Raw genomic sequence first — 11,568 nt, 5'->3', positions numbered from 1 at the left:
GGACCTTATTTCCCGTTGAAGCAACAGAGCTTGGTAATGTCGTACAATCGGTGGAAGCCGGCGGTTGAGCTGCTGGAATTATTTGTATCTGTGGAGTGGTCATCTGTTGAACAGACATCGCACTCGCCAACTGTTGCATCAATTCTAGAGGAGGATTCGATAGCATTTGAGACATCATGGCTTTGAACTCTTTCTTGGCCTCCTCCTTAAAATAATCCGCCATCTCTTCCTTGTATCGATCACGTTTCTTGTACAGACCTTCCCACTGTGGTCCGAATCCTTCCTTCCATCCTTCCTTAGACGAGATTCCTCGTACACGACTAGGATGCTCAGGGTTACCGAGACCAGCCGTTAGGATGTCTCTTTCCCTTTGTGGCTTAAAAGTTCCTTGGCTCTGCTTAGCTGCCATTGTATATATGTTTTTTGCCGCTTCTTCGACAATGGGATCATCAAAAGATACACCGGTCTCGGTTTCCCTTGGTTTTCTAGCACGGAGCCAATTTGCCGCCCTTTCACCAAGTTGCTCGGACAGCGTCGGCAACCCTGCGGCCTTCTTCTCGGCGTCTTCTTGTGTCCATTTAGGAACCTGATGCTTGTAACCACCTGTGCCTAGGTGGTGGCGGTACTTGTTCTTCTTTGATAGTTCCGAATTTGCCTCACTTAGAGATATGAAATCAGGGCTGCTCCTCTGCTCTAGAAATACTGCCCACTGACCTGCTGAGATTTTATATTTTTTGGTCGGGTCCAGACCTTTCTTTGCAAACTTTGTGTTCATCTCAGACCTCCAGTTTCGGAAATTGATTGCAAGCTGCTTCATCGTGTATTCCTTCACGAGTTCTTCTGAACCCCGAGGCAGAACGAACATCATTAATAGCTTATTCCATATTTGATTCTTGACATCATCTGACACATCTCTCCACTGTCGTATTGTTATGTCAAGATTATCTCTAACTAAAAACCCAAGTGCATTCCGGAACTTAGGTAGTGCCTCTTCTGGAGCTAGGGGCTGACCTTTCGGGCTCACGTCTGAGATTTTGTATGTTTTGTCGGGAAACTTGTTCAGCCCCCTGTCACCTCTTTTTCGATCGCTCTGCTTCCTTTTCCTTAACGTCTCGGTTGTTGTCTTGGTCTGTTCCGGTGCGTCTTGGGTCGGCTCCGGTACGTCTTCGTATCGTGCCATGGCTTCTTCGAGTATCGCACGAAATTCAGACACGACCTCCTATTCATGTAATAAAATGCACAAGAGATCATGCATGTGAAATCAGTAGGGTACACATACGAAGCTAAAGATGCGTACTTTTACCTCAGCTTCTCGTGGATCATAAGTAGGGTCACGTTGCAACTCACGGAGAGCGGCCCTATCTATGCTAGTGGTAGGAAAAGGGTCGCTAGGCGTTTCATATCCTTCACTGCTGGATTGTTCTTGAGCAACACTCTTGTCCATGTGGTCGGGCACTAATCCTTGGTCCTTGATCGGAGAACTCATTGAGCTATATATATACAAATACATAAGCAATAATTAAATACATATTAACACATATTAACGTAAGCAATAATTAAATTCATATTAACAAATACCCTAAACCCTTAACCCTAACCCTAACCCAAAACCCTAACCCTTAACCCTAACCCTAAACCCTAACCCTAACCCTAACTATAACCCTTAACCCTAACCCTAACCCTTAACCATAACCCTAACCCTAACCCTAAACCCTAACCATATAGTATCGTATAGTCGTATAGTATCGTGTTACGAATATTATCGAGTTACGTATATTATCGAGTTACGTATAGAGAGGGAGAGAGGGAGAGTCGTATAGGACGGGGAGAGGGAGAGAGGGAGAGTCGCATAGGACGTATAGAGAGGGAGAGAGGGAGAATCGTATGGATATTATCGAGTTACGTATAGAGAGGGAGAGAGGGAGAGTCGTATAGGACGAGGAGAGGGAGAGAGGGAGAGTCGCATAGGACGTATAGAGAGGGAGAGAGGGAGAGTCGTACGGAAATTATCGAGTTCAGATCGAATTCGGATCGGATCGGATACGTATATTATCGAGTTGTGACGGATAAAATTACAATGTATATATTCAACCCGATGATTTTGAACACATATGAACACATATATATATTGAACACATACATTTGAACACATATGAACACACATATATATATTGAACACATATATTTGAACACATATGAACACACATATGAATAAAAATAAGTATTGTATGAATACTCTCATCTCCTCTCCTCTCTCTCCCTCTCCCTCCTCTCTCTATCTCTCTCCCTCTCCCTCTCTCTATCTCTCTCCTCTCCCTCCTCTCTCTCTCTCACCCTCCTCTCCCTCCCTCTATCTCTCTCCCTCTCCCTCCTCTCTCTTCCCTCTCCCTCTCCTTCCTCTCTCTTCCTCCCTCTCGGCGGCGGCGGCGCGTGCCCTCCTCTCTCTTCCCTCTCCCTCTCCTTCCTCTCTCTTCCTCCCTCTCGGCGGCGGCGGCGTGTGCCCTCCTCTCTCTTCCCTCTCCCTCTCCCTCCTCTCTCTTCCCTCTCCCTCTCCTTCCTCTCTCTTCCTCCCTCTCGGCGGCGGCGCGTGCCCTAGGGTTTACTAAACGCAGCGGCGGCGGCTGCCGGCGCGGTAGACGGCGGCGGTACGGCAGAGGGGAAATAGAAAGAGAAAGTTACCTGACGGCGGTGCGGGGGCGCGGGGCGGGGATGGCGGCGTGGGGACGGGCGCGGGGACGATCGCCGGCGAAACCCTCGGGGTCGAAATCCAGCAGCCTGACGGCGTCTTGAAGTGAACTGGCGCCAGCAGGGGACTTGTAAATTTTTCGGCTCCCGCGCGCCACCCTTTATATAGGCGCCATTTCTACTGGCGGTTGACAACGAGAACCGCCAGTAGAAATTATTTCTACTGCGGTTGTCATAGAGAACCGCCAGTAGAAATGGCTTCTACAGTCTGTGGAAGCCATTTCTACTGGCGGTTCTCTATGACAACCGCCAGTAGAAATTATTTTTTATTATTATTTAACATAGTTTTTTATATATTGTTTTACTTCACTTTTTATATATTATATTAAGTATACTTTTATATATTGTTTAGTATACTTTTTATATATTTAATTAGTATAGTTTTTATATATTACATTAAGTATACGTTTTATATATTACATTTACCTCTCTCCATCCCCTCTCTCTCTCCTCTCTCTCCATCCTCTCTCTCCCTCTACCTCTCCTCTCTTTCCATCCTCTCTCTCCTCTCCACTCTCTCTCCCCTCTCCCTCTCCATCCTCTCTCTCCTCTCCACTCTCTCTCCTCTCCCCTCTCCCTCTCCATCCTCTCTCTCCTCTCCACTCTCTCTCCCCTCTCCCTCTCCATCCTCTATCTCCATCCCCTCTCTCTCTCCTCTCTCTCCATCCTCTCTCTCTCCTCTCTCTCCATCCTCTCTCTCCTCTCCCTCTCCTCTCTATCCTCTCTCTCTCCCTCTCCTCTCTCTCCATTTACCTCACTCCTCTCTATAAAGTCAATAGAAAGTCATGTAAAATTGTAAATGGTAGCCACGAAAATTGAATGAAGACAATTACATGCTTCGGTTTGTCGCTAACAATAATCCAATTACATGACAAGTCCTAACAATAATCAATTACATGACAAGTATATAATCTAGGAAGCTATTGTTCTGCCTTGTCCATCGTGGCGTACCCAGGGCAACGAATTGCGTGGGATGCTTCGCTCAACGTTCCTTATCTTGGTTGGATGGTCTATGAAAAGAGACATGTCGTTGAACTGGTTAAAATCCTCTAAATCAGATACACCATCAACTCCTATAGCTTGTTGTTTTCCAGGAAAAACTACATGCTTCGGTTTGTCGGTGCTTTTCTTCTCATTGTTAGAAATGATCTGTTCAACATAGAAGACCTGTGCAGCACGATTAGCAAGGATCCATGGGTCATCTTTGTAACCTACCTTACTTAGATCAAGAACTCTGACCCCATAGTTGTCTACCGTGACATGTTTGTCTTCAACCCATTGACATCGGAAAACCGAGATCTGAAATGTACCATAGTCTAGTTCCCATATGTCCTCAATAAAGCCAAAATATGTAATAATCTCACCAGTTTCATCATCTATGGCCTCGCATCGAACACCACTGTTTTGTGACATGCTCTTTTTGTCCTTGGACTTGGTACAAAATGTGAATCCACTAATGTCATAGGTTTGCCATGTTGTGACCTGGCATGATGGTCCAGATGCCAAGCCCTTGATGGTTTGTTCTTCTATTGTTTCTCCACGTGGAATGTCCTTCACCATTAGCCATGTGTTGAACCGCTGCTTATGTTGCTTCATTACCCAATCATCCGTATGCCCAGGATTTTGCTCGCGAAGCTCATTGATGTGTTGTTGGATAAATGGCTCCATTATCGTTAGCTGATGTAGGATGCTCTGATGTGCCTCAAGTACTATATCGTAATCCGGTGGGATGAAAGATTTCCGTCCCATCCTCCCGCTTCCATACAGTCTACCCTCGTGTCGTGACGGAGGCAGACCTATTGCAACCTGGTCTTTTAGGATACTATTGCAGAATGGACCTCCGGACTCAATGGCCTCTTCGGTACAGCACCCCTCTATCATGGATGCCTCGGGACGAGCACGGGTTGATACATAGCCATTCAGTATTGACATGAAACGCTCATACGTCCACATTTCATGCAAGTACATAGGACCCAATGCCTCTATTTGTGGCACCAAGTGCACCACAAGGTGCACCATAATATCAAAGAACGATGGAGGGAAACACATCTCAAACTGTGATATTGTCTCCACTGCGAATTCCTGAAGAGATGCCAACTCATCACGGCCAATTACCTTTTGTGAAATCCTGTTGAAAAAGTAGCACAACCGTGTGATTGCCATCTTTAAAAACAAAGGATTTATAGCCCTGATGGCAATAGGTAGGAATGTAGTCAGCATGACATGGCAATCATGTGAGTTGTAGTTGGTGATTGTCAGGTCTTTCATTGACACAATACTCCGTATGCTAGAGCAGAATCCGGATGGGACTTTCAAATTCTTGAGCCAAACACACATCGCATGTTTCTCATCTACATTGAGATTGTAGCTTGCTGCTGGGAGATGGTACTTCCCATTTTCTTGAAGAACGGGATGTAGTTCCTTTTTTATGCCTAAATCTACCAAGTCCATGCGTGAATTGAGCCCTTCTTTTGTTTTGCCCTTTATGTCTAGCAAGGTGCCCATTATGCTTTCAAACACGTTCTTCTGAACGTGCATACCATCGATCGCATGCCGCACATCTAACTCTTTCCAGTAAGGCAAGTACTCGAAGAAAATAGACTTCTTCTTGAATATAGCCCCCGAAGCTGGTTTGGCATCCTTCCTTGTTTTTCCGTCTTTTGTCTTCTTCCCGAAAACAAACTTGATATTCCTGACTATTTCAAAAACTATATGACCTCTATTGTTACCCGATGGAGCAGTAGAATGTAGTTCACCATTATTGTCGAAGTACTTATCCATCTTTCGCATGCGGTACCTGTGTCCTTCCAATAAAAAGCGTCTGTGCCTCATGTAAACTATCTTCCTAGATGCAGCAAGGGATACGTAAGCAGTTCCATCAATGCATACTGTGCAACCAACCTTTCCCTTAAACTGGCCTGATAATGTGAAGAGAGCAGGGTAATCGTTGATCGTAACAAAAAGAATTGCTCTCAGCGTGAATGAACCTTTACGATACTCATCCAACATTTGAACACCTGTTTCCCACAATATTTTCATATCCTCCATTAAGGGCTCCAAAAATACATCCATGTCAACTCCAGGTTGTGTAGGTACAGAAATAAGGATGGTTAGCAAAATGTACTTCCGTTTCTGCATCAACCATGGAGGAAGGTTGTATATGGTGAGGATCACCGGCCATGTGCTATGCTTGCTGCTCCTCTCAGCAAATGGGTTCATTCCATCAGTACTCAGTGCGAACCTAACATTTCTCGGTTCATCGGCAAAGTCTCGGTGGTTGTCATTGAAATCTTGCCACTGCTTCCCATCGGCTGGATGTCGAAGCTTCCCATCGTTTTTGTGCTCATCAGAAGCATGCCAGCTCATAAGTCTGGCATCCTCAGGATTAGCGAACAAACACCTCAATCGATCGACGACGGGGAGGTACCACATCACCAAAGCAGGAATCTTTTTGAGCGCATAATAGTCTACTTCTTTTTCTTTGCTCGTGGATTTTGAAGTCTTTTTTTGGGCTTTCTTTCGCTTCTTCCCTTTAGACACGGATGCAACACACTCTTCCTCTCGATAGTCTTTATTCGTCTTGTACCTACTTGCACCGCACTTTGGGCAGCTCTCCAAGTCTTTATAATCATCACCTCGATAAAAGATACAGTGATTTCTACACGCGTGGATCTTCTCCACACCCATAGTGAGCGGACTGATTAGTTTCTTTGCATAGTACGTGTTAGCAGGCACTTTGTTCTCCTTTGGAAGCATGTCTGCGATAATACTCAAGAACGCATCGAAGCCAGCATCAGACACACCATATTTAGCTTTTAACATCAACAGCTTTAGCACAGACCGGAGCGTCGTGAACTCTTTGGTACAACCCTTAGACTTGTCGTACAAAGGCTCTTCTGCTGCCTTCTTCAGGGACTCCATACCTTTCATTAAGAACATCGATTGATCTGTATGACGACGCAACATTGCCTCTAGCAACTCTGCATCTTCCTCATCCATAACACTTGGCAGAACATGAGGTCTATCATGTTCATTTCCTCCAGCGTAACCATGATCAGTAACATTTTGCACTACATGTTCGCTCTGTGGAAGAGGTTGGTGTGTCTCGTGAACGAACTGAAATCTGTCGTCGATGTTCTCAGGGTTTCCAGTCGTATAAGGCGAAGAGCTACCCTCTCCATGCTTTGTCCAAATTGTGTAATCCTTCATAAATCCTCGGCATACCAGATGAGATATGATTTGTTCTGTGTCATTAAATACAACAGCATTTTTGCAGTCCATGCATGGACAATATATGTGTTTTGTCTTTGTTCTCCAAGCATGGTTCATAGCGACATCAATAAACCTATGGACCTCGGATATGTATGATGGATCTAGCCTTGATAAGTTATACATCTAGGATGTCCTCTCCATCACCACCTGTAAAAAAGTAACATAAACACACAAGAACCAACCTTTCTTAGCAACCTTCTTCCAAAAAATAAAGATAAAAACCTCCCCCCTTGTATTTTGTGAAATCTGGCCCTCTAATGGAAGTTGGGCTGCGAGCTATAGTTCTTGTCGGGAAGGATGAAGGGGTGAAACCCTATATCCAAAATGTGGCTAAATTTAAGGAAAATGAACAAAAATTGGCAAGAGGAACATAAAACCAAACTTTCCTAGCCATACTCTTCTCTCTAACACATGGTGAAGGCCTAGTTCCAAAATTGAGCAAAGATGAACAATAATTGGCAATTAAAACATAATTAAACCAACCTTTCATATCAACTAATAAAAACAATCTTAATTACCAAACCTATCTTCTTCTCTCTCCACACAACACATGAACCATTCATTAAACAACTTAATATGTCATGGATAAACTGATTTGAGAACTAAACATGAAAAAGGAGAGAGGATAGACAAAATCTAACCATATTAAACAACTTTATTTGAGGGAATAGAGCAAAAATGTGGCTAAAATGTGGCTAAAATTGAGAGAGGATACACTTTCTCTCAAATGGTGAAACCCTAGATCCAAAATGTGGCTAAAATTGAGCAAAAATGAATAAAAATTGACATTAGCAACATAAACCAACCTTTCTTAGCAATCTTCTTCCAAAAAATGAAGATCAAAACCTCTCCCCATGTATTTTGTGAAATCTGGACCTCCAAAATCGCCTCCAATGGAAGTTGGCTGCGAGCATACAGTTCACTGTCGGGGGAAGAAGAGGGGTATTTATAACAGACAGTTCACTGGCGGTTGGCTTTAAAAACCGCCAGTGGAAACCTATTTTCACTAGCGGTTATCTTAACACAACCGCCAGTGGAAATAGGATGTTTCCACTGGCGGTTAAGTTAAGATAACCGCCAGTGGAAATCAATTTTCACTGGCGGTTGGTGTTACACAACCGCCAGTGGAAACATCCTATTTCCACTGGCGGTTGTGTTAAGATAACCGCCAGTGGAAATAGGTTTCCACTGGCGGTTTTTAAAGCCGGGCCCACCTGTTTCTTTCACTGACGTTTGATAACGGAAACCGCCAGTGAAAAGTTGAACGTGCCGCAGGCTTTGAGCTCTTTTCTACTAGTGTCCGTCCCCTCTCCAATCACAGTTATGTACGTATATCCATCTCAGCACCACTCGTTTATATATGCACCTGGATCAATAATCATTTGTCTCTTCCATAAGCGTAGACCTACCACAGGGCTGGGCCAACCAGTCCCGATCGATCAGCCAGCATGGCGTCCTCCTCCAAACGGTCGCTGCCATGCGTGCTCCTCCTCCTCCTCGCTGTCTTCCACCACGGCTGCTCGTCGGCGAGGGCCCACAGACGCGCCGGCGACATGGAGGGGAGCATGAGCACCGACGACAGCTCGATGATAGAGCGGTTCCAGCGGTGGAAGGCGGCGTACAACAAGTCCTACGCCACGGTCGCCGAGGAGCGGCGGCGGTTCCGGGTGTACGCGCGCAACATGGCGTACATCGAGGCCACCAACGCCGAGGCCGAGGCGGCGGGGCTCACGTACGAGCTCGGCGAGACGGCCTACACCGACCTCACCAACCAGGAGTTCATGGCCATGTACACGGCGCCCGCGCCGGCGCAGCTGCCCGCGGACGAGTCGGTGATCACCACGCGCGCGGGGCCGGTTGACGCCGTCGGGGGCGCGCCGGGCCAGCTGCCGGTGTACGTGAACCTGTCCACCTCCGCGCCGGCGAGCGTGGACTGGCGAGCCAGCGGCGCCGTGACGCCGGCGAAGAACCAAGGCCGATGTGGTACGCACAATCCGTAACTGACACCATCATCATTCTGTCCTTCCTGGCACCTGTCATTTGCCACCAGTTGTTGCTCTTGCCTGTCCCACATGCATGCATGCTTGTCACTGCGCAAAACACACATGCTTTTGTCCTGGATGGACGGGTTCACCCGGAGCGAGGCGTCGCTGGCCAACGCCGTGGCCACCCGGAGCGAGGCGTCGCTGGCCAACGCCGTGGCGGGGCAGCCCGTGGCCGTGTCCATCGAGGCCGGCGGCGACAACTTCCAGCACTACAAGAAGGGAGTGTACAACGGGCCCTGCGGGACCAACCTCAACCACGGCGTCACCGTCGTCGGCTACGGCCAGGAGGCGGCCGGCGGCGACAGGTACTGAATCGTCAAGAACTCGTGGGGGCAGGGGTGGGGCGACGGCGGATACATCAGGATGAAGAAAGACGTCGCCGGCAAGCCGGAGGGGCTCTGCGGCATCGCCATCCGCCCGTCCTATCCACTAATGTGACATGGTGGTGTGCATCTGTTTTCGTTTTAATTATTATTTTATTTTATTAATTAAACAATAAATAAGTAGTCAACATATGGATCGACTCAAACTTTTGCAGTTACGTGTACCAGTACACTTGTTGTATCCATGGCATCTCGCGTGTAAACTTTATTCTGGTGCAAAAACGACTTCTGCAAATGAAGGTTTGTACGTGTACAATTTTGTTGTCACTATCAAGCAAAGCAATCGTCATTTACTCACCTCACTCCGTCTCAAATTAAAAATTGTTTTACCTTTTTTACTTTCATATAATAATTAAATTAATGTATGTATTCTATATATGTCTAGGTTTATAGTTATCCATATAAATATAGACATAAAAATCTATAGCTAAAACGACTATTATTTTGGAACGGAGGGATAAGATAAATAGAAAAATAGTCAATCCTTAGGTTGATCATGGTATGCGGGAGAGTAAATTATAAAATAAGTAGGGCATAATGGATCAGATGACGACACTTGCTTTCACCAAGTTACTGGTCAGGGACTTCTCATGCAACTCCCTTGAGAAACATGGACTACTCGTTGTCTACACAAAACAATCATTCATTGAACACACTTGGAGAAGTCACAAAAGAACAGTACACCAAATAGTTGCAACAGAGTAAACATAGGTTCATCAAAAAAGGTACGAACAAAGAGGTGTGCCCTAAGCCTAGGGTAGATCACTATACAAAGTGGTTCATTATTCACTAACCAAGTCTATGTGGTTATAGCGCTTGTTCGGGTATAATTAGTTCAATGATGGGATGACACATCAGATAATGTTAAGCCTATAAACTTGAGTATTTGAACATTTGTTAGGGTTTCCTATCTTTGTTCTATTTCTATTAAGGCTTCAATAGCATAATCTTTAAACTAGGTATCAACTATAAATTGAGATACCAAAACAGTGAATGACCATACTTTCAGCAGATAGACAAAAACAAAATGAACAAAATGCAATTCGAAGCACCTAATTCGGCGTTCATATGGCCAAGTTATGAATTTTACAGGTTTTGGGATTTAAAATCTAAATTAAATACATTTTACTGATTAACTAAAGGTCCGAGGGCCTAACTGCAAGGTTCCAGGGGCTCGGATCAAAGGAAAATGGACATTGGGTTTATTTACAGAAACCCGAGGGCCTTTAGTTAAAAATGCGGGCGAAGGGGTATCAGGCTTCCTCGGTCATCGGATCTCGGATCCACGACCGAGATTAAAATCGGCGGCGGCGGGCGTGCGGGCGCGGACCGCGCGTGCGGCCGATAGGTGGGGGCCAGAGGTCACCGACTCAGTGGCCCAGGCAGGGCTGCGCTGACGGGCGGGGGTAGGGCTGGGCATTCGGTCTATTAGGGTAATTCGGTTCGGTCTATTCGGGTTTGTGAAATTACGGGTTCTGAAAAATAAGAACCGAAATTTTCAAAAATATTTTAGGAACCGAACCCGAATAGACTCACAATTTCGATTCGGTCTATTCGGTCCACCGAATAGACCCGAATTGTAGAGAGACTAGTATATTTTGTTAAAATATATATAATGAATAATTAATTGAAAGTACTATTACTACAACGAGTGACTATAAAAATTAGCATACAAAGATATATATGCTATCGTTAAGATGATATCATTATTTCTAGCTAATAAGTTCATAAATCATATAATAATACAATCACATATTAAGAGCTTTTTATATTTCGGGTTTGTTGGTGACTTGCTCTCAAGTGCTTCGGCTTAAGAGCAAGGCAACATAAAGAATATTAAACGTTAAAGTCCTTCGTCCTTCGGAGCATTATTTCCCTTAGGATATAACGACACTCGGACGAAGGTTACAAAGTGCATACCTTCGTAAGTACGACATATATAAAAATGAAGAAGGAGTCATACGAAACATGAACAATGCGAACCGTTAAATATGTTATCATTATTGTATTATTTTTATTTTATTACTATGAATAAATAAAGATAATAATTTATTACAAGTGTACCTTCGGCTTGAAGGAAGATAAAGAATACAAGCGTGACGCAAAAGCAAATGCCAAGTCCG

The 11,568-nt window shown here is 45.1% G+C and overlaps 1 protein-coding gene and 1 pseudogene across 1 annotated transcript; both read left to right on the top strand.

Moving 5' to 3' along the window:
* Positions 1-8,352: 8,352 nt before the first annotated feature.
* Positions 8,353-9,701, top strand: LOC103647283 (senescence-specific cysteine protease SAG39-like). Its single transcript, XM_035965391.1, has one exon. It carries the CDS (start codon positions 8,466-8,468, stop codon positions 9,015-9,017), a length of 552 nt encoding a protein of 183 aa, XP_035821284.1. The 5' UTR covers positions 8,353-8,465; the 3' UTR covers positions 9,018-9,701.
* On the top strand, positions 9,138-9,500 carry LOC118471905 (ervatamin-B-like; annotated as a pseudogene).
* Positions 9,702-11,568: the final 1,867 nt, after the last annotated feature.

Source organism: Zea mays, chromosome 2, assembly GCF_902167145.1.
Source record: "Zea mays cultivar B73 chromosome 2, Zm-B73-REFERENCE-NAM-5.0, whole genome shotgun sequence".
In the NCBI taxonomy this organism is placed as follows: Eukaryota; Viridiplantae; Streptophyta; class Magnoliopsida; order Poales; family Poaceae; genus Zea; species Zea mays.
The sequence above is the reverse complement of the archived record's forward strand: the minus strand, read 5'-3'. Positions and strand labels throughout refer to the sequence as shown.